This window comes from Vulpes lagopus, chromosome 10, assembly GCF_018345385.1.
Source record: "Vulpes lagopus strain Blue_001 chromosome 10, ASM1834538v1, whole genome shotgun sequence".
Taxonomy (NCBI): Eukaryota; Metazoa; Chordata; class Mammalia; order Carnivora; family Canidae; genus Vulpes; species Vulpes lagopus.
In genome coordinates, this window is record NC_054833.1 from 1,048,039 (window position 1) to 1,069,787 (window position 21,749).

Genomic DNA, 21,749 nt, shown 5'->3' on the forward strand with positions numbered 1-21,749 from the left:
TCTAATACAGCAAACACCAGTATTTGAGTTTTCTCCACCTTCTTTTACCTTTTAAAAAATTATGGAAGAATACAAAAATAACCACACACGATTATTTAATATTATGGCATATTCACTAGAAATCTCTATATTTAAAATAAAAAAAGCCCACAAAAACTGAACCACTCTTTTTACCCATAGTCCCAAACCTAGTATCTTTCTCAGGGCAAGTCTGCAAGAATTTGCTGTGCTTCTCTCCCATTCTTGTTGTTGAATGAATGATTTTTATTTTTAAAGAGTGGCAGTAGCAGCTGGATAGTAGATCTCGAGTCTCCTGATTCCTCAAAGTATTCATCTTCAATTGTAGTCCTCACTTGGCAGCTTTGAATTAAAGTCCTATATCAATGCTGACTATTGAGATTTCCAAAGCACAGAATTTCACAGAGGCCTGGAAGTTCCTTGCATGAAGCTATATTCCTCTTGCAGAGCTCACAGTCTGATGAGCTTGGGAGGAGGACAAGGAGACGGAGGCCAGCTCACTCTTCCCCACCTTCCTTTCCACACTCGTCACCTGGAATCATCTGCACTTTATTGATATCTACCACTTACATTCTATCTCTATCAAGCTGTAAAATAGCCTAATGATTTAAGTGCAAGCAAAGATGCACTGCGCTGCAGATGAGGTAATGTGGAAGCGACCACATGGCACCAATGACTGGCGCCCTGGTATGCTTTCCTTCACTTCTAAGTAGCTAGTAATTTATTCTGACAACTCATACCTCTCTTAGTAATAATCCCCCTTTTCCTTCTCCATGTCAACATTTCATTCTCAGGCCTGCTTCTATCGGTGGGTACCAACTAGTGGAATGCCAGCACCAAGGCTTGAAAACCCAGACCTTCTTTAGTGCAGGTGAGGGAAATTCCCTTTGCAGCTGCAGAGGAATAGATCCTTTAGGGCTTCATAAAATGGACCTGGCCACGGATATTTCTGGTGAAGAATTTTCAAAGACATGGACTTCAGATTGCTATGACCTCTGAAAGTCACATTTAAATTCTAGGTCTGCACATGATTGTCTTTCTCTTTTTTACTTATTTTTTAATTTTCCTTTTTTTAATTTAAATTTTTAGTCAATAACATACAGTGCAGTATTGGTTTCTGGTGTCTTTCTCTAAAAATAGTCATAAGATGCTAACTAACTGGAATCTTCTTTTTTCCTTCAAGACTTTTACATTTATGATATTTCTTTGTTCAATCTGAAGACAATATGGTTCTTAACTCTTCTATATGCATGAAGGTAAAGTAAAACAAAATAAAATCAGTGATTCACTACATAGTTGATTTAAACAGCATGTGAATCTGTATCTCATTTAAATAGACAGTAGAAAACAAGAAGCTAAAAAGAGAAAGAAAGAAGCTGGGTCCAGGGAACAAGGTGGGCCATTTGCAGAAGGGAGTCCTGCTAAGAGAAGGGGTGGAGCTGTTTAAGAATCTTGTGGCCTCTACGGTCTCCTTCCTTTCACAAGACAGGAGAGATGGAGAGCACTAAAAGAAAACAGAGAAAATGTTGAGACTGATGGAAGAAAAGTAGGTAGAGGAGAATGTATCCCATAATTAGAGGTGAATGGGTTTATTTACCCAGGTAGCTATTAAATCCATAATAAATACCTCCAAATACCCCTTTCCACTTTTATTTCACTGCTAGTAGTAGCTTGAAGAAATGGTAATTTTTCTTTTAGTTCACTTCTTTTTCCATTTACTTCAATAGGACAAAATAGCTGGGGGTGCCTGCTGTGTGCTATTGTGCCTGCTGTGAGCTCTGTGCTGTGTGCTCTGCTTGGTGCTCTGCCCCAAGCTGCCAAGTTGAACAGATTCTTTTCAGTGGAAGATTTAGGAAGCTGGGGAGATCTGGGCATTGTGCTCTGGGCTTTGGTGGCAGAAGTACACGGGACAGCTTGTCAGGGACATAGAAATCTTCATTAATGCCCAGAGATCTCCAATTGCGAATTTAAGGGTTTGATGAAGAATGCAGATATTTGTTTTAGTCTGTCTGTACCACGTCATACATTTTTTATTAGCTGCTGCCTATATTGAAAATTTAGAACATTCCATACTAAAGTGCATATCTTCTCAAAAAATTTAAAGAGTTGCTGTCCAGGGTTTGCAGCAGGGCAATGATGAGGTGAAACCCCTCACATGGCCTCATTTGCTTCAGGTATCTGACATTCCAACTGGTCCCTTTCATGGGCAGATGCTAGCTGGCAGTTTTTTCAACATTTTCGTGCAACGGTTGTTCTTACAGCAGCATTAAGAGAACAGAAATATGCTATTAAAACAAGGAAAATGAAATTTGGTGCCAAAAGCCTATGTTGCTTCAATAAAAAATTGCAAAGAGCACCTTTTTTTTGTGGACAAGGCCTGGTTTCTAGCATCCAGCCAGTTTCGCTCTTATGGGGTGGGCCCTTGTGAGTATTTGACTTTAAATCTCTGGTTAGGTGGACAGCACAACTGTCTTTAGCTGCAGCTTGAGCTAAAGGGAAGTGTTTTATGAAAGATAATTTGGAATAGAAAGCTGAGAGCAAAATGACCTTATGTGCTGTTATGGATTGAATTGTGTTTGCTCAAAATTCATAGTTGAGCCCTAACCCCAGTGTGACATGGCCTTTATGAGGTAATTAAAGTTAGATGAAGTCATAAGGAGGATCCTAATCCAATAGCACTAATATTCTTAGAAGAGACTCCAGAGGTGTGCAAACACCGAAATGGGCCACGTGAGGACACAGGTGCAAGCCAAGAAGGGGAGCCAACCCTGCTCACACCTGGATCTTGGACTTGTAGCCCCCAGAACCACGAGGAAATGAATATGTTATTTATTTATTTATTTATTTATTTATTTATTCATTCATTCATTCATGAGAGACACAGAGAGAGGCAGAGAGAGAGGCAGAGACACAGGCAGAGGCACAAGCAGGCCCCATGCAGGGAGCCCGACGTGGGACTCGATCCTGGGTTTCCGGGATCATGCCCTGGACTGAAGGCGGCGCTAAACCGCTGAATCACGGGCTGCCCGAGTATGTTATTTAAACCAGCCAAGTAAATGGTATTTTGTTGTGGCAACACCAGAAAACTAATGCAACCATTTTGATCGGATGTTTGGATTTGGTTAGGCAGTAAAAGTGTCGAAGGAGGGCTAAGACAAACATTTGGAAACAGACTACCTGCAAAGAGAGCAAGAGTAAAACTTGGGGGAAGCACGCATATTTAAAAGGACAGAGGGAACTGCAAAATGATCAAGGTTACCAAGTTTATACTGACCTGTTCATGATGGAAAAAGTACAATTTAGTTACATGTAATCATATTCGTAAATGCTGAGGTGTCTTCAAAGGGCAGCTCAGCAAAATCAGGGGTATGAGTTCCATCAGGTGTTTTGGTTTACAGGAAACATTAAAGCGTTTATTACTCTCAGGACCAGAAATTGAGAGTGCATAACCCTCTTTATACCTCATTTCTTAAAAGTTTTAGGGAGTATTTTGATTTTTCTTTGGCAGCTTTGACCAGACGGCAATAATCACCATGACTTTTGCTCTCCTCTTGGGCTTTCCCGCTGTCGTGTGCACGAGTGACTGTTGGAGAAACTCAGTTAAATCCAGTGGTTAAAGGGAGACAGAAATAGTGACTGTACCTACCTACAGCTCCCGGCTGTCCTCAGGACTTTGAACTTACGAGGAGAGCCATTTAGGCTGGATCGTTGGAACCTGAAGACCATCTTCGACCGCGGCCTCCGCCTCTTGCCGCAAGATGGCAGAAGAGGACAACGAATCCTAACGCACCACTCGGGGTTTCTCAAGGATGGAAGAGGAAAAAAAAAAAAAAAAAAAAATCAACCCCGGAAAAAGCAAAGACAAGAGGGGAGGAGTAGGATGCCGAGGACTTCAGGAACACGATTAAGTTAGGGAACTGCCCTCCATGGAGCAGGGTTGCTTACCGGAGGGATCTGCCGCCAATCCTCCAGGCTCAGTACCCGGGGATTCCTTGATGAAGCGTAATCAAAGGCGAAATTTCCATTGCGGCAGAGCACAAAACTGAAACCCTCTTCCCAAAGAGCGTCAAAGAACCCATACTAAATTTGCATTGATACTGAGCCTACATAAATGCTTACCCAATGTTTTACCAGGTATCTCCCCTCTCTCAACCTAGCCCCAAACAGTTATACTGCAGGCGAAATGCACCAGCTGCTTTCTCTGCGAGTGTAGATGGCTCTGAAAAGAGCCTTTGAGTTGGATGGTGCCTCAGAGCGCGCTCACTTGGCGCTGGTGTACTTGGTGACGGCCTTGGTGCCCTCGGACACGGCGTGCTTGGCCAGCTCCCCGGGCAGCAGCAGGCGCACGGCCGTCTGGATCTCCCTGGACGTGATGGTCGAGCGCTTGTTGTAATGCGCCAGGCGCGACGCCTCGCCCGCGATGCGCTCGAAGATGTCGTTGACGAACGAGTTCATGATGCCCATGGCCTTGGACGAGATGCCCGTGTCGGGGTGCACCTGCTTCAGCACCTTGTACACGTACACCGAGTAGCTCTCCTTGCGGCTGCGCTTGCGCTTCTTGCCGTCCTTCTTCTGCGCCTTGGTCACCGCCTTCTTGGAGCCCTTCTTCGGGGCCGGCGCGGACTTGGCGGGCTCGGGCATGGTGACCCGCAGGAAAGCAAAGTAAACCAGGGCAACGCACCTCTTCAATAATAATGCCTTATGCAAAGGAGACGGGGAGGGTCGCTGGTGATTGGAGATTACCTTGGGTGACATCACGTCACAGTTTGACCCAATCAAGATGGTCACTCTACGGAGTTGCGTTTCCATTGGTCAAAATTGAAATGAAATATTAGCCAATTGCATAGCGTCATTTTCGCGCCCAGGAGGAGCTATAAAACGCACTTTTCTGAACTCACTTGCACTGTAGCCACACTTGGCAAACGCTATTGGCGGTTGGAGATGTCAGGTCGCGGGAAGCAGGGCGGCAAGGCTCGCGCCAAGGCCAAGACGCGCTCGTCGCGGGCCGGGCTCCAGTTCCCGGTGGGCCGCGTCCACCGCCTGCTCCGCAAGGGCAACTACGCGGAGCGGGTCGGGGCGGGCGCGCCGGTGTACCTGGCGGCCGTGCTGGAGTACCTGACGGCCGAGATCCTGGAGCTGGCGGGCAACGCGGCCCGCGACAACAAGAAGACGCGCATCATCCCGCGCCACCTGCAGCTGGCCATCCGCAACGACGAGGAGCTCAACAAGCTGCTGGGCCGCGTGACCATCGCGCAGGGCGGCGTCCTGCCCAACATCCAGGCCGTGCTGCTGCCCAAGAAGACCGAGAGCCACCACAAGGCCAAGGGGAAGTAAGGTTTTAATGGCAACGATTCAAACCAAAGGCTCTTTTCAGAGCCACCCACTACTTCTGAGGAAGAATCTGAACACTTTTGAAACTTAACCACCGATAACCTAAGTGTTACTTAGGGACAGTACCTAGTCTCCCTTTTGACTTGGCCATTTCTGGTAAAAGCCCTTCAACTCCGTTTGTTGAACTATAAAGCCATGAAACCACGTTTGCTGTAATCTATTTGATTGCATCAAAATAAGTTAATGACGTCTAACACCTATCAACCTCACCACAGTACGCAGGGCAAAGGAAAGATTTGGTGCTCCAGGCAGCTTCCACACCAGTCTTAAAACTTGTTCAGAAACAACAACAACAAAAAATAAAACGCTTTTGTTTTAGGTCTCCATACAATCATTAAAAGTAGGTCTTGGGATCCCTGGGTGGCTCAGCGGTTGAGCATCTGCCTTCAGCTCAGGGCGTGATCCCCGAATTCGGAATGGAGGCCTGCATCAGGCTCCTTGCCAGGAGACTGTTTCTCCCTCTGCCTATGTCTCTGCTACTCTGTCTCATGAATAAATACCTAAAATCTTTAAATAAAAATAAATAAAAGTTGGTCTTAATGCTCTCATGAAACTGAACTTTTTAAAAGAGACTAATCAACACATTGTGATGTAATTTTCCCCCTAATTTTTTTTTAAATTTTTACTTATTTATGATAGGCACACAGTGAGAGAGCAAGAGGCAGAGACCTAAGCAGAGGGAGAAGCAGGCTCCATGCACCGGGAGCCCGACGTGGGATTCGATTCTGGGTCTCCAGGATAGTGCCCTGGGCCAAAGGCAGGCGCTAAAACGCTGCGCCACCCAGGGATCCCAATTTTTCCCCATACTATACCAAAAGGGGGAAAGGCTGAAATTAAAATGCATTTTTTTAAAGACAAAATGCATTTTTTAAGGACTTCCAAAATTCCAGGTCCGATTCCCTTTCACTGGCGAAATCTTAACGTTTTGGTTGAGAACAGTAGACAGGGTGGAGGAAAGTAATTTTTTTCTTATAAAAATAGGGAATATAACTAAAATCATTAGTATGGAAAACAAAGCCGTTTTGGAGACCATAGGACTCCAATGAGGATTGGATTAAGAACCAATCAGGTTACTTCCTCGACAGTTGTGACCAATCAGGAGGGGATTGTTCGTATAAAGTCTGGTCCCGGCAGCAACTCTCCAGTTGCCGGTTTTCGCAATACAAGTACGTGTTCATGGCTCGCACGAAGCAGACGGCGCGCAAGTCGACGGGCGGCAAGGCCCCGCGCAAGCAGCTGGCCACCAAGGCGGCCCGCAAGAGCGCGCCGGCCACCGGCGGCGTCAAGAAGCCGCACCGCTACCGGCCCGGCACGGTGGCCCTGCGCGAGATCCGGCGCTACCAGAAGTCCACGGAGCTGCTGATCCGCAAGCTGCCGTTCCAGCGCCTGGTGCGCGAGATCGCGCAGGACTTCAAGACCGACCTGCGCTTCCAGAGCTCGGCCGTCATGGCGCTGCAGGAGGCGTGCGAGGCCTACCTGGTGGGGCTCTTCGAGGACACCAACCTGTGCGCCATCCACGCCAAGCGCGTCACCATCATGCCCAAGGACATCCAGCTGGCGCGCCGCATCCGCGGGGAGAGGGCGTAAACTGTCCTTCCAAAGCTTGTCCCTCCCAAAGGCTCTTTTCAGAGCCACTTTCGTTTTCACCGAGAGCGGCTGTTGTACTTCTGGGCTGGGTGTTCTTTAAGTGCGAACCTAGTGAAAGGTCCTGAGCGCCACCAGAATGCTGTGACCTTGTCTTCAGCAACAGCAGCATCCTATTTCCTTTACGTAGAACTTGTAATTTGGGAAGGCCACGCCTTGTCTCTATACGGTAACTACTATGGAAGCAGTTGCCTAATAGCTAGTTTTTAACGGCTATAGTCTGCAGAGGTCCCCCGGCCTTGATCCCTTGGGTAGTCCGTATGTAAAGTGTTTCGCAGCAAAGGGACTTTACTACCTTCCCACCAAATAAACGGAGATTCAGAGCATAGACACTGGTACCTTCCGCCCCCACATCTGATACAGTCAGGCTGGGAGCAGAGTTGTCCTTCCCTTCTGGCGTATACCCACAGCATGGCGGAAGGGCACCTTGCAGGTTCTAGTTCTAATTGTTGCATAGAGAAAATGCTTTGAGCTGTCCAGGTTCCCAGGAGGTGTGGAGTGCCTCTAAGCTGAACTCCGGCAGTGCTGGTATCTTGTCTAGGATCTAGCAGGTGTGCAGGCCTCACATTTTCTTGACACTCAATTTCTTTTATACAACTCCAGAAATTTGCCTGCAGTCATAGCTCTCTTTACCAATAAAATGAGCTAGTGTTAAGACCATTTCTTAGGAGAATTGACTTTCTCATTGTTTAGCATTAACATCTGGTAACTATAGGATAAGGCTCTGAAATGTTCATTTTTCCTTCACACCCATTCTAAACTACAATACTGTAAAATCGGTGAATTGGCCCTTTCTCTGGGTCTTATTTGCCAGCTTCCAGGAGCCTGGTAATATAGAGTATGCATGAGGAGCAAACTGCAGGCAGCATGATTTCAATACCTGGTTGCTCAAGACTGGACTCCAACCACCTGACAATAGTGACTTCCCTGGAGTACAAGCCACAGAGACCATTTGGGGTGGTAATAACCCCTCTCTATGGGATCCCTGGGTGGCACAGCGGTTTGGCGCCTGTCTTTGGCCCAGGGCGCGATCCTGAAGACCCGGGATTGATTCCCACGTCGGGCTCCCAGTGCATGGAGCCTGCTTCTCCCTCTGCCTCTCTCTCTCTCTCTGTGTGTGTGTGACTATCATTAAAAAAAATAAAATAAACAAAATAACCCTTCTCTACTCGAGCTTTCCTGTAAATGTTGTCCTGTAGAGGACAACATATTTCTATGAAATACTCAGAAGTGTTCCCTTCAAATCACGTGTGAACCTAAGTCTAAAAGTCATAAATTTTGCCCCACTGGGACACCTGGGTGGCTCAGTGGTTGTGTCTGCCTTTGGCTCAGGGTGTGGTCCGGGGTCTGGGAGGAGTCCCACATCGTGCTCCTGCAAAGAGCCTGCTTCTCCCTCTGCCTGTGTCTCTGCCTCTCTGTCTCTCATGAATAAATAAATAAAATCTTTAAAAAAATAATAAATTTTTGCCCCACTTTCTCTCCCCATATAATATACATGTCCTAAGGCCAAGATTTTTCTCGTTGTGTTTACTCGTGTATCCCTAAAACAGTAAAGTTTGACTTACAGCAGGTGCTCATTAAATTCTAGTGGAGTGAATGTGTTGCTGATTTACTGTCTTTTAGACACAAGACAGTTCCCTGTCAGCCATAGGTAGTCACTGAGTGCTTACCACTGCGTGCATTATACTTTTCATCCTAGATGTACATCATCACCACTATTTTCATTCCCATGGTGAGCAGATAAAATACAACAACAATTATATAAAGCTTTACAGTTTCCAAAATATCTTTACTTGCCTTTTGTATGTGAAATTGACAACAGCGGGGTTTAAACAGGGCCTATCACCACTCCCTCACTAGCTCTAGAAAAGCTTATCTTCTCCCAAAGAATCCAATAATAGGGGACAAAGTTGGTCAATTTGTTTAGGATTCTTTCAATAAACCCTAAGATGGAAGATCTGGATAAGCCTCCAATGGCTGCAGGAAAATAAAGGGGAATTACTGTGGGGGTGGGTGTTGAGGGGGAGCTAGGGGCAGAAAAACCTGTTTTCCTTTAAGTGAAAAGACCAGGGCAGAAGCTAGGTTGTTATGTTTCCCGGCTCCTCAGAAAGGACATCTACTGGAATTGGGAGTCTGTACATCAGTGAAGATATATCCTATTTGAAGGCTAAGTTTGGACAGAGAAAAGGTGGTTTTAGGACATGTTCAAAAATTCTTTGATATTCTTACTTTCAAAAAATGGAGCCAATTTTTCTCCTCTGGAGTTGGGGCTGGACTTAGGTATGGGCTTCTAAGGAACAGGACAAAGCAAATAGCATAAAGTCAAAGTGATAGAGAGCTGTTTTGGAGGCTAGGTCACAGAGGGTGGTGTTTCCTCCTTGTTTTCTCTCCCTCTCTCTCTCAGGCCACTTGCTCTGGTGGCTTCTGGCTGACTTGTTGGGAGGATACTCAGGCACCCCTGTGGAGAGACCCACATGATCCCAAACCAACAGTCCTTTTCCAACAGTCTGTGAAGAACTACCAGTACCTATGGGAGTGAACCATGTCCAGCCCCAGCCAATCCTCAGGTGACCATGGTCCCTGCAGTCACCTTGACTCTTGATAGACCCTGAACCAGATCACCCACCTTAGCCATTCTCTGTTTCCTGAACTTCCGAAGCTGTGTGAAATAATAAATTTGTTGTTTTAAGCTGCTAAGTTGCTTTTTGGGGGAAGGGGCAGTAATTCATTATACAACAATGAATAACAGCAATAGAAGGAAAAAAAAGAGGAATAGTAAAGAGTCACCCAATGGACTCCATTAGTCTAGATGGGATGACCACATCCCACAGCTCTTTCCCTCCCATCAGGGCGTCTGAACTCACAGGAACTTCCTTTGGCCTTGTCCCATTAGCAGCAAGGTTTTCTTCTGTTGCTATCCAGAGAGGCTGGAGACCAGCTTTGTGGTGCTGATTTAGAGGCTGATATCTTTGGTTGCTCAGGTAGGGCTGCTTTGAAGGGGTGCACCTGGTATGCACCTCTAGCTAAAGACTTTAAGGGCCTGGGGGTGTGGTGTTAGTGCAGGCTAGGCTAGAGACAACAGCCCAATCCCCACTCTTTCCCTAGAACTTTCTCTGTTTTCTGGAAAACTGTGTGTTTGAGATAGCATTCTTTTTAAAAAATTTTTTTTAAATTTAAATTCAGTTTGCTAACATATATTATAACATCCAGTGCTCATCACATCATATTCCCTCCTTAATGCCCATCACTCAGTTACCCGACCGCCCCTACTTCCCCTTGAGGTACCATTTCTAATGGTCAAATATACTAGTCACCAGTTGAGATTTGGGAAATGATCCAATTTGATCAGTCACACATTAGCAAGTCATGTCATTTCTGCTAATGGCCAATCTTATTTCCTGGAAGATTTCTTAGTTTCTGCCTCACCAGGTAAAGTTTTCTATACTTGTCTTTCAATTCTGGACAGTACTTGGAGCACAGGAATGATTTTTGTTTAGGAGGCAGGGAAGATATTGAAAAAATTAGATGAGAACAGATGCTTCTAGAACTGCTCACTCCCCAGTTGCTCCAAAGGATAGAAGCCCTGAGAGGATATCAAATAGGAGAGCAAGAAAAGTTCCCGAGAATTCATCAGAAATGGAGCTTAGGGGGTGAGTACACTCTGCAGTGGGACATGCTGTCAAAAGATTCCCACAGACATGGTTCTCATTGTGAAAGAGGTCTTAAATATAAAAAATGAATTTTTAAATATCTCTTTGCCAATAATAAGGTTTCTTATCTGGACAAGATTAGAAATGGTGTACTTCCATAGATGGAAACTGGTAGAACGTGCGTTTAAAATTTTTCTCCTGAAAAGAGCATTTATAGGAATGATAGTTCTGTGTAAGAAAATATGCCTTTAGTGTATTAATTTATTGCCTATCCTGAAAGAAAGAAAAATCTGGTTTTCAGTGGAGATAATTGAATGGCTGGCAATTATATGAAGAATTTTTAAACTTCACTTGGTAATCAGATAAATGCAAATTAAAATAATGAAATACTGGGTAACACCTCTCAGATTGGTAAAAATGAGAAAGCTGGATATAATCATGTGTTGCTCTGGAAGTAGAGAAACATATTTTCATGTGGCGGTTTGTTTACTCTGGTTTTACACAAGACATTTTGAAGAACTGTTTAATTTACTTAGTAAAATTGAGTGTGCCCAGGTCTATGTCCCAAGGAAATTCCCCTACAAACCCATAAGAGGACATATCAAGAATATTCATCAAAGTGCTATTTGTGAAAGAAAAAGGTAGAGACAAATTAAGGGCATGAATAAGTAAAATGTAGTGGATGAATTCTAAGAAATACTTTCTTCTAAGATCAATCAAGAGACAAGTAAATGGCAAAAACAAGAGCTGAACCAAAGGTTCAACCTTGCTATTATCATTCAGTTCATACTTGGACACTTGTGCCAGGATCTCCAACAGATTTTCCAGCTTTACTTACAAATAGCTCGGAATAACCACCAAAACCAAAGGCACCAAATCTGAGTACTTTTTAAGCATGATTTACAGAACACTAGTGTCTTGGTCTGTTTGGGCTGCTATAACAGAATGCCACAGACTGGGTGGCTTATAAACAACATATATTTCTCATCATTCTGGAGGCTTCAAGTCCAAGATCAAAGCTTTGTCAAATTTAGTGTCTGGTGAGAAGTCACTTTCTGGTTCATAGATGGCCATCTCACTGTGTTCTCACACAATGGATCACTGGGGTCTCTTTCAGGAGAGCCCCACACTTATGACCCATTCAGGAGGGCCCCCGCACTTATGACCTAAGCACCTCTCAGTATTCCCACCTCCCATTACCATCACATTAGAGGTCAGGTTCAACATACGAATTTTGCATGAGCACAAACATTCAGTCTATAGCAACCAGTTCACTTTCAAAAAGTAGAAGCTTAGCAACAGTGTCTTAGCCTCTACCCCTTGTTTTAAAGCCAGGAGGGCTAGGGGATCCCTACATAAGAAGCCCTCACCCCTCACCTCACCTTGATTCTTATGTTCTCAATAACAACCCTGGAGATATTATAAGGTGAGATGAATGAAAGTTTCTGGCAAAATTGTTTGGTGCATTTACATGCATGAAAACCAGCTAAATGAAGGCAAGTTTAGAAAACAATGTAAAGATCATCACTGATTACATGAGAGTAAGAAATTACAGAAACAAGGTAGGGTATTAGGTAAAACAAGAAATGCCAGCCATGAAATCTCTTGTATACTGGAGAATACATTTGAGTTGAGAGTTTCAGAAGAAAGCACAGGTTTCCTGTGATAAAAGAGTTTTGAAAATTACTTTTCAAGCCATGAGCAGACAAGACTATGGCTTGGTGACCCTAGAAAAGAGGGTGGGGGAAGAGGAAGAGGCAAGGGAGGACATTGGATCCTGCATCTTGTAGACTTCTTCAGTTGGTCTTAATGGCACATGGAGACATGAGAAGCTGAAGGGAGCTGTATGGATGAGAGCAGGGATGATAGTTCCTCATAGGTTGGGGCAAGGAAAGAGGGAAACTCTATACTTCCAAGTCTTGTATTTAAGATTCCGAGTTCGTAAAAGGCTAATATATGTGGAAGGGTAAGATAGTATAGAGTGGAAGAAAAAGATTTGAGAATATAAGTTCACAGAGTGGAAAAAAATCCAAAAAGCTAGTGGTGTTTTGGATTAGTGTATAGGTGACTGTGTTTGTATGTGAATATGAATGCATTTTGGGGACAGGAGAGATGGGAATCAGAAGGGATACTAATTATTAGAAGGTAAACTAATTTTGAATGAAGAACAATAAAAAAGTAAAAAAATATGTTAAACAACCTACTGGCCAACTCCAAAGCCTTAACCAAAACAAACAACACAAAATCAGGGTTCCATGAAATGAATATGTGGCAAATTAAATTGAAAATATAATGATATTGAAAAAGATAGAGGCCTACATTTGTAATTAAGACCATTAAATTTTGTCAGCCACAGAGGTGTGGATCAGTAAGCAACTTTCAGAAACAGAACACTGGAAAGGCAAGTACACCTCACTTATTCACCTGATTAAGGGGGAAGGGAATTTCACGAATTTAAAACAGTCAACGTTTTTCTTGGAAAATATCTCATAATGTGAGAGGGAAAAAAAACTCTCTGTATTTATCCCAATTATTCACCAAGAAATTATTGGACAGCTCACGTCAATCAGCCTAATTGTATGCTGAGAAAGACCAATAACAACAAAAAGAATTTTAATAGTTTTATTAATTAATTTAATTTAAATGAAAGGAAAAATCTAAACCTTTTTTAAGCTAAAAAAAAAAAAATCTACAGGCAGTGCTTGTTCCCTCCATGCAACTGGGAGAAGAGAATGAAGAAAGTATCTAATTTAACAGAGAAGTACCCCTTTTGAGAAACAGATGTGAATGTAAATATTTTCAGGGCAGAGCACTGGCAAATGCAATGAAATCAAATTACAGATCTTTCAGAGCATGCTATCTTCACCGGATGAAGTTGCAAGGGAAAGATTGCAATTGTCCTACCAGCAGATAGAGATTTTGTCTTCAAGTTTAGCGTTTAGATTCCATTTTTAAACAGCAATAGAAAAAAGAAAAAAAATGATGAGCTGGATGAACTCAGTAAAAAATGGATTAACTCACAGAACATGGACATCTAATGTTTTCAATTTACGGTAATTACGGAGTTTACAATATACTTGGTAGCCGATGCCTATAATAAAATTAGGTATTTGTTCAAGGACTAAATAATCACACACCTTTGAAATAGACCGTATAAACCTAGCAGTAGTTGGAAGACAAGCCAGCACCAGAGGGTGGTCATTCCAAACAGCTAGTCATGGAAACCAACCAACACTCTGGTCTTCCCAAGTTGTCTGTTTTGTTTTTTTCCTGGAGTAAAGTCTTTCCTAGTTTCTTCATTCTGTGTTTTATTTGTAAATTAAAGGCAGAGTTTCTGGGTGCGATTCCCCAGTTGAACAAAGGACTGAGGGTGCGGGGAGGAAGGAGCTCTGAAAGGCTTGGTGGCCCTCTGCTCGGCTATCCAAGGAAACCCATGGGGGTGGGGTAAAAGGTGACCTTCCTTCTCAAACAGCTTTAGAAACCTGGGGTTTCTAACCCTGATGAGATTGGTCAGAGCTTCCCAAAATATGTGGCAGGAGGATGGAGGAAAGGGAAAGAAGGCAGGATGAGTGAAAAATAGAGTAGAGAAGCTACCTGAAGACAGGTAAGGTTCGCCCCCACTCAGAGGCAGGAAGTGCAGCGAGTCCCGGGGCTCACTGGGGTCCTGCCAAAAGCACGCTGCATCCATCCCTAAACGCCCCAGTGACTGCAGCCGCAGTTCTGGAGAGGGGCCACCCCATTCCAGCAGCTACATGTCACGACAGCGAGCAATGCTAAGCGAAAAAAGAAAAAAAACAAACCACACAGCAAAGCTTGGCCCAGACATCCTACAACCCTACAGCAGCGGGTAGGCGCAAAGGACTGCAGAACTTTCCATCAGGCATCCGGTTTAAAAGGATGAGTTTAAGCACAGCCTCATTGGTCCTGAAAACGTGGGCAGGCCTCTGGCTCGGAACCTCCCTGAGCGGAAGGAGCTGGCCTTCCGTGTTCCCAAACAGGTCCGTCACACTGCTATATAAGCTGCTACTGCGAAGGGTTGGGAAGTCTTGCGTTCCTCGTCTGCTGCTATGTCTGGTCGCGGCAAGGGCGGGAAGGGGCTGGGCAAGGGCGGCGCCAAGCGCCACCGCAAGGTGCTGCGCGACAACATCCAGGGCATCACCAAGCCCGCCATCCGGCGGCTGGCCCGGCGCGGCGGCGTCAAGCGCATCTCGGGCCTCATCTACGAGGAGACCCGCGGGGTGCTCAAGGTGTTCCTGGAGAACGTGATCCGGGACGCCGTCACCTACACGGAGCACGCCAAGCGCAAGACGGTCACGGCCATGGACGTGGTCTACGCGCTCAAGCGTCAGGGCCGCACCCTCTACGGCTTCGGCGGCTGAGCCTCACCCAGGCTGATAACCAACAAAAGGTCCTTCTTAGGGCCACCCACGAAATCTGCTAAAAAGCTGTAGACTCAAAAAAATGTTTCCTTCCAGAGTTCCTACACAAACCAGATAAACTGTAAAACTCGCAAATTAAGTCCACGTGAATGCTGATCGGACTTAACAATAGCATCTCTGTACCTCCCACCTCCCAGCAGTTCCAGAAACTGAAAACCTCTGGTCACTAGGAATTTATACTGCTAAAGACCATTGCGCTAATTGCCAAGCCTATTTACTATGTTTTGACTAAGCTAGTTTGCTCACCCATGTTTAAAAAGCTGCGCCTGGGGGTCTCCATGGTTGAGCTGCCTTAGGCTCGGCCTGATCCGAGGTCCTGGGATCCAGTTCTGCTTTGGGCTCTCCGTGGGGAGCCTGCTTCTCCCTTTACCTATGTCTCTGCCTCTGTATCTCATGAATAAAACCTTAAAAGTACAGAAATTAAAAGCTGAGTGGTTCTTAGGTTCGTTTGACCATTCTGACAACATAGTGACTAAAATTTCAAAGCCCAGCAATGCCTCTTTACTCAGTCTCCTTTAGTTTTCTGTAATGTATCAAGAATGCAATCCTAACGCCTTTTATTTAAAATAGTGGAAAGAAGGCAGTTTCGGATTCTCAAGACTACATTTTAAAGAATATGATGAATCCTAGACACTTTAAATAAAAGCATTTCCTTTGTCCATTATCCTAGAGACCTTATGCGGGAGGGCGGGAAAATGCTTCCTGTCCTTAGGAGATTGAACCAAGAACCAATTCTGTGCGTGGGGTGGGCCGGAGGCTGCCGTCCAATCAGGTAACGAGGGACGCTATATATACTGGGACGCAGGGTTCTCGTCCCCGCAGTGTTCGGTAGTGATCTCTACTTGGGAATGGCTCGCACGAAGCAGACGGCGCGCAAGTCGACGGGCGGCAAGGCCCCGCGCAAGCAGCTGGCCACCAAGGCGGCCCGCAAGAGCGCGCCGGCCACCGGCGGCGTCAAGAAGCCGCACCGCTACCGGCCCGGCACGGTGGCCCTGCGCGAGATCCGGCGCTACCAGAAGTCCACGGAGCTGCTGATCCGCAAGCTGCCGTTCCAGCGCCTGGTGCGCGAGATCGCGCAGGACTTCAAGACCGACCTGCGCTTCCAGAGCTCGGCCGTCATGGCGCTGCAGGAGGCGTGCGAGGCCTACCTGGTGGGGCTCTTCGAGGACACCAACCTGTGCGCCATCCACGCCAAGCGCGTCACCATCATGCCCAAGGACATCCAGCTGGCGCGCCGCATCCGCGGGGAAAGAGCTTAAGTTTCCTAGTGTTCTCCAAATAACGCTATCCCCCAAAGGCTCTTTTCAGAGCCCCTACATGGTCCCCAAAAAGTGCTGTTGAACAGAAGATTACGTCATGGCCCCGTGAGGAAACGGGAAGTTTTCGAAAGGTATCGTGGACTCCGTGCCCTGCCAGCACTGGGTAGAGGAGCACTGGAGACCCATCATCTAAGCCTATTTTGCACAGGCAGACCCTCGAATTGGGCGCTGCGGGAAGCAGTTGGTGGATAAGAATTTGTAAAGTGACCCAATAGTGCATAAATTAAGTCTGGGCAAAGGAAGTGGGAGTTTTACATCGAAATTTAAGAAAATTTGTTCGGTTTCTGTGGATCATTACGCAAATGGCAAGTAGCAGTTGACTTTTGCCAAATGATCCCAATGCTCTTATTAAACAAAATTTCATCTTCCCGGCTTCCCTGTGATGTGAAGGCCTAAAACGATAATTGATTGCCATACGTGTTTGGTTTTCCAGTATTTCAGTGTTCAGAGGATGCTCTTGGGCTTTTGCATATGTGACTATTGTGGAAAATGGACTAACAATCACCTAGATGTTAACCCTATAGGCTGTCTATAAAATAAGCTCACAGTAGTCCTACAAATGTTTAAATTTGCCTGTCTAAACATGTACTACTCAGTCTGAAGTTGGGTTCTCAAAAATTTTTTTTCAAGTAGAGGCTCAAACGGAATTAAATCATTTTTCAAGCTGTTACAGGTTTCCACACTTAAAATCCGGAGTTTCCTAACAATTTGGCTGTATTACTTGAAGTCTTGTGCTTTTCACACGAGTATCATTGACTCATTTTGCTTCTTTTGACTTCAAATCCTACCTAAATCCAGGAGGTAGGAATTTTTCTCTGGAGGTTTGTTTGTTTTTTTAATCAGATCAGTTCAGCCATCTGGGCCTTATATTTCCCCTATATTCATGTTTGTCCTTTCAGAAAGGTTCATATCCCATCTACTGGCACCGTAAAAAATGGTTTTTGGAATGCCTGGGGATTGAGGAACTGACCCAAGGGGCCAGAACCTCTCCTTTTAAAAGATGGGTTTTCTTTTTCTTTTTCTTTTACTTTTACTTTTCTTTTCTTTTCTTTCTTTCTTTTTTTTTTTCTTCTAATTTTGTTTATTCATTCATGAGAGACACGGAGAGGCAGAGGAGCAGGCTCCATGCAGGGAGCCTGAGGTGAACTCGATCCCCGGATTCCAGAATCAACGCCCTGGGCTGAAGGCAGGTGCTCAACCCCTCGAACCACCCAGACATCCCCCATATTAGAGATCCGTTAGTGATTCTTTAGTTGTAGGAACTATTTGATGCTGCCTCTTAAAAGCTTCAAAAATTGTTTTGTCCCCATTCCTTTTAGGATTTTCCCATCATAATAGAGCTGAGGCAGGTGGTCTAGGTTCAAACCTCAGAGCTGGGAATTACTAGCCTTTGGCTGGTTACTCATCCTTTCCCTGGGTATCAGCTTGTATAACTGTGAAATGTGGCAAATGAATTAAAACCGTTGAGCATTCTTAGTTTCTGGCATGTAGTGAATGCTCAATGAGTGTTAGCCTTTACTACACCTCTATCCAGTCACTTAAGCATGGAGGTCCCCACCACCATGTCCACCGTGATCTGAAAGGTTTGTGGTTGAAATAGTGGTACATGCTTGGTTAAAACATTTGTCTTGTTAAGATCTTTTCTTTGATTCTTCATTTGCATTGTCTGAAATAGGTAGGCTTGTTAGCAATATGCCATAATCTATGTAGAGAAGTCAAAAACATAGAAAAATGGCCAAATTGCAAATATTTGGGCTTTGCAGGCCAAAAATGGTCTGTCATTTTTTTTTCTAACACAATTTTAAAAATATAAAAACCACATTTAGTTTGAAAGCCATGCAAAACAGGACACTCTCCAGATTTGGCCTTCATTAACTATAGTTTCAACTCCAGGAGTTCCTTGGAGGGAAATACGTTGATGACCTTAAACTTCCTTACAGTTTTTCACAGGGAAGAACTAAGTGAGTGTTGACTGCAGTAGAGATTTTAGTCATCATTAGACCTCCCTAATCAGCCAGTCAGAAAATCCTGTCCATTCCCTACACCACCCTCTTCCCAAATAAGTAGCAAAGTTACCCACCCTCCATTCCAACCTCATGGTTATTTCTTCAGTTATCTTGGGTGTTGTATTCTTTTTTTTTTTTTTTTTTAAGATTTTATTTATTTATTCATGAGAGACACCTAGAGAGAGGCTAAATTAGGCAGAGGGAGAAGCAGGCTCCCTCTGGGGAGCCTGATGTAGGACTCAATCCCAGGATCATGTCATGAGCCAAAGGCAGATGCTCAACCACTGAGCCACCCAGGCTTCCCTGGATGTTGTATTCTTGACTACTTCTGAGTGTCTATAACTTGTATTCCTTCAATTGCCAATCCAGTCTTCTCATAGTCAGTAGCCTCCTATTTCTCTGAAATAAGGTCTCTCCTAGCTCAAACACACAATAATGCTCATATTACAGAAGGTGTTTCTGACAGTGCACTTTATTACATATTGATGGAGATAAGGACTTTGAATTGGGAAGTATTGGGAAGAGTACCTTGGAAGTCTGACAGAGTCCCATGTCACCTACAGTCTGTGTTTTTGAGGACTCCTGAATCCCTTGAATACTTCCATCAGGTTTGAGGTTTTCCTCCAGCACTTTATCTGTGCTAAGCATCTTTCCCATTTATTATAATGGATTTACCTAATACTAAAGGGAGAAAGCATCTCAATAAAAAACATATCAAATTTAAGTTTGAATTTAAATTCAGGTCATTGGATCCTCAAGCCAAAGCTATTCCTCCTCCTCCTGCTGCAAGGTAGATATCATTCTGGCTACTAAACTTTCCCAAACAGCCAAAGACATTCTCTAAAGACATTGGGCGTGTGAAAACTCCAAGGAGGCAGAACTGGCTTTTGAAGGAAGATCTATGTGGTTAATTTGGGGCTGCAGGCAAGCTGCTGCCCTCCCTCTGTGTTACTAACTACAGTTTATTCCCAAACCTAGAACCTGTCTTTCCTCTTACAAAAATCAAAGGGCAGACCTAGGGACAAAGCATTTTTAAAAATGTCCACTTGATACTTAGTAGAACTTACTGCAACTTTGAACTAACTACCATAATGCCTTAAACCCAGTGGATACCTAGGAAAAACTGAAAAGATTTTTAAAAAAAAATCTTTCATCTGTTGTACATGATTCATGAAAACACGAATCCGCATGTGAACCTAGAGACTGTTTTCTTCCTTGAGAGCTTCAACACGTCAAATTCTGTATAATAATTTTCAGTATTTAATCAGATTTTCGGAGCTAACAAACACAATTTGGGAGTCCAACCGCGAAGGGCGGCTGCCTGAGGGCAGTGGATTGGACGCTCCACCAATCACAGAGCAGCACCGGCTTATATAAGCCCCGGCCGGAGTCAGGCAGCATTGCAAGACCTGCTCTTCTGTTTTTTCGGCTCTCTTCCTGCAGCGGCATCTCCTCCCGGCCATGTCGGAAACTGCTCCCGCTGAGACGGCTGTCCCGGCGCCGGTGGAGAAGTCCCCTGCCAAAAAGAAGGCCACCAAGAAGGCAGCGGGCAGTGGCGCAGCCAAGCGCAAGGCGTCCGGGCCCCCGGTGTCCGAGCTCATCACCAAGGCGGTGGCCGCGTCCAAGGAGCGCAACGGCCTTTCTTTGGCTGCGCTCAAGAAGGCGCTGGCGGCCGCCGGCTACGACGTGGAGAAGAACAACAGCCGCATCAAGCTGGGCCTCAAGAGCCTGGTGAGCAAGGGGACCCTGGTGCAGACCAAGGGCACCGGCGCCTCGGGCTCCTTCAAGCTCAACAAGAAGGCGGCCTCCGGGGAGGCCAAGCCCAAGGCCAAGAAGGCGGGCGCGGCCAGAGCCAAGAAGCCCTCCGGGGCCACTCCTAAGAAACCCAAGAAAGCGGCGGGGTCGAAGAAAGCAGTGAAGAAGACCCCCAAGAAGGCCAAGAAGCCTGCATCCGCCGGTGTCAAAAAAGTAGCCAAGAGCCCTAAGAAAGTTAAAGCGTCTGCCAAGCCTAAGAAGGCGGCCAAGAGTCCTGCCAAGCCCAAGGCGGTGAAGCCTAAGGCCGCCAAGCCAAAGGCTGCGAAGCCCAAGGCCGCGAAGCCCAAACCTGCCAAGGCTAAGAAGGCGGCCCCGAAAAAGAAGTAGGAAGTTTTTGCCCCTTGAAAAAGCCGACAAAGCCCCAAAGGCTCTTTTCAGAGCCACCCAGGTTTTTTTTAAAAACAGCTGTACACTCAGACTAGACGGCTCAAGTCTTGTCAATAGTTTACGTAGTTGAGTGAAAGTGCTCAAAAACCCTGCGCTGTGCGGCCGAGCGGATGGGCTCGGTACTACAACTGCGGTCCGTCCCACCTTTTCTTTCCCAGGGAATATTTTGGTTTGGGAGTTTTTTGCTATATAGAAGCCTTATTTGTTTTAGCCTTGTGTGGCCCTCGGTCTTCTTGGGCAGCAGCACGGCCTGGATGTTGGGCAGGACGCCGCCCTGCGCGATGGTCACGCGGCCCAGCAGCTTGTTGAGCTCCTCGTCGTTGCGGATGGCCAGCTGCAGGTGGCGCGGGATGATGCGCGTCTTCTTGTTGTCGCGGGCCGCGTTGCCCGCCAGCTCCAGGATCTCGGCCGTCAGGTACTCCAGCACGGCCGCCAGGTACACCGGCGCGCCCGCCCCGACCCGCTCCGCGTAGTTGCCCTTGCGGAGCAGGCGGTGGACGCGGCCCACCGGGAACTGGAGCCCGGCCCGCGACGAGCGCGTCTTGGCCTTGGCGCGAGCCTTGCCGCCCTGCTTCCCGCGACCTGACATGATCACAGACAACAGTGACTAGGATCGGAACAGATTGAGACAAAGTTTCAGTACTTCTTATAGTCCTTACTGGGCGCCAAAATAAAGCTGTCCTATTGGCTGAACTTAGACTTTCTTTTAAACCAATGGAATTCTGGTTTTCAAATACCCTTATTTTGATTGGATAACTACAGGATGCTATCCAGAATTTACCACAAATCACTGGAGTTTAATCACCTTTGCGTGAGGCTGTGAGTAAAGACTGCACGTATTACCTGTTATTCTTTCCCCTTTCGGCTTTTGTTGGAGGGGAGCGGAGGGGTCGGGGAGGGGAGGGTTAGTTATTTTCCACCAAGTCAAAGCAGTCACGTTTAAGAAGTACACCAGGTCCAAGTGAGCCCGCCAGCGGAAAAGGTATTCGTCAGACACCCAAAGGCTTTTTTTTTTTTTTTTTTTTTTTTTTTTTAAGAGCCATCCACACTTTCCAAAGAAAACTAATACTGCCTTTACCC

General features: G+C 45.6%; 6 protein-coding genes and 1 pseudogene across 6 annotated transcripts in view; 5 read left to right on the forward strand and 2 right to left on the reverse strand.

Annotated features, from left to right (window-relative positions):
* The window catches only part of LOC121499865, an 86,003-nt pseudogene that overhangs the window by 16,740 nt on the left and 47,514 nt on the right, over positions 1–21,749 (forward strand).
* LOC121500091 (histone H2B type 1-K) lies at positions 4,279–4,687 on the reverse strand. Its single transcript, XM_041771547.1, has one exon. The coding sequence runs from the start codon at positions 4,657–4,659 to the stop codon at positions 4,279–4,281; it is 381 nt and encodes a 126-aa protein (XP_041627481.1). The 5' UTR covers positions 4,660–4,687.
* Positions 4,945–5,367, forward strand: LOC121500102 (histone H2A type 1-E). Its single transcript, XM_041771561.1, has one exon. The coding sequence runs from the start codon at positions 4,960–4,962 to the stop codon at positions 5,350–5,352; it is 393 nt and encodes a 130-aa protein (XP_041627495.1). The 5' UTR covers positions 4,945–4,959; the 3' UTR covers positions 5,353–5,367.
* LOC121500098 (histone H3.1) lies at positions 6,586–7,002 on the forward strand. Its single transcript, XM_041771556.1, has one exon. It carries the CDS (start codon positions 6,586–6,588, stop codon positions 6,994–6,996), a length of 411 nt encoding a protein of 136 aa, XP_041627490.1. The 3' UTR covers positions 6,997–7,002.
* LOC121500126 overlaps positions 14,767–21,749 on the forward strand; it is a 30,427-nt gene continuing 23,444 nt past the window's right edge. Inside the window, 2 exon segments of the mRNA XM_041771591.1 lie at positions 14,767–15,093; positions 15,975–16,319. Of these exon segments, the coding sequence (XP_041627525.1) occupies positions 14,771–15,093; positions 15,975–16,319 (668 nt within the window). The 5' untranslated portion in view covers positions 14,767–14,770.
* On the forward strand, positions 19,729–20,676 carry H1-5 (H1.5 linker histone, cluster member). The gene has a single exon (XM_041771541.1). It carries the CDS (start codon positions 19,929–19,931, stop codon positions 20,607–20,609), a length of 681 nt encoding a protein of 226 aa, XP_041627475.1. The 5' UTR covers positions 19,729–19,928; the 3' UTR covers positions 20,610–20,676.
* Positions 20,713–21,273, reverse strand: LOC121500092 (histone H2A type 1-H-like). Its single transcript, XM_041771548.1, has one exon. It carries the CDS (start codon positions 21,256–21,258, stop codon positions 20,728–20,730), a length of 531 nt encoding a protein of 176 aa, XP_041627482.1. The 5' UTR covers positions 21,259–21,273; the 3' UTR covers positions 20,713–20,727.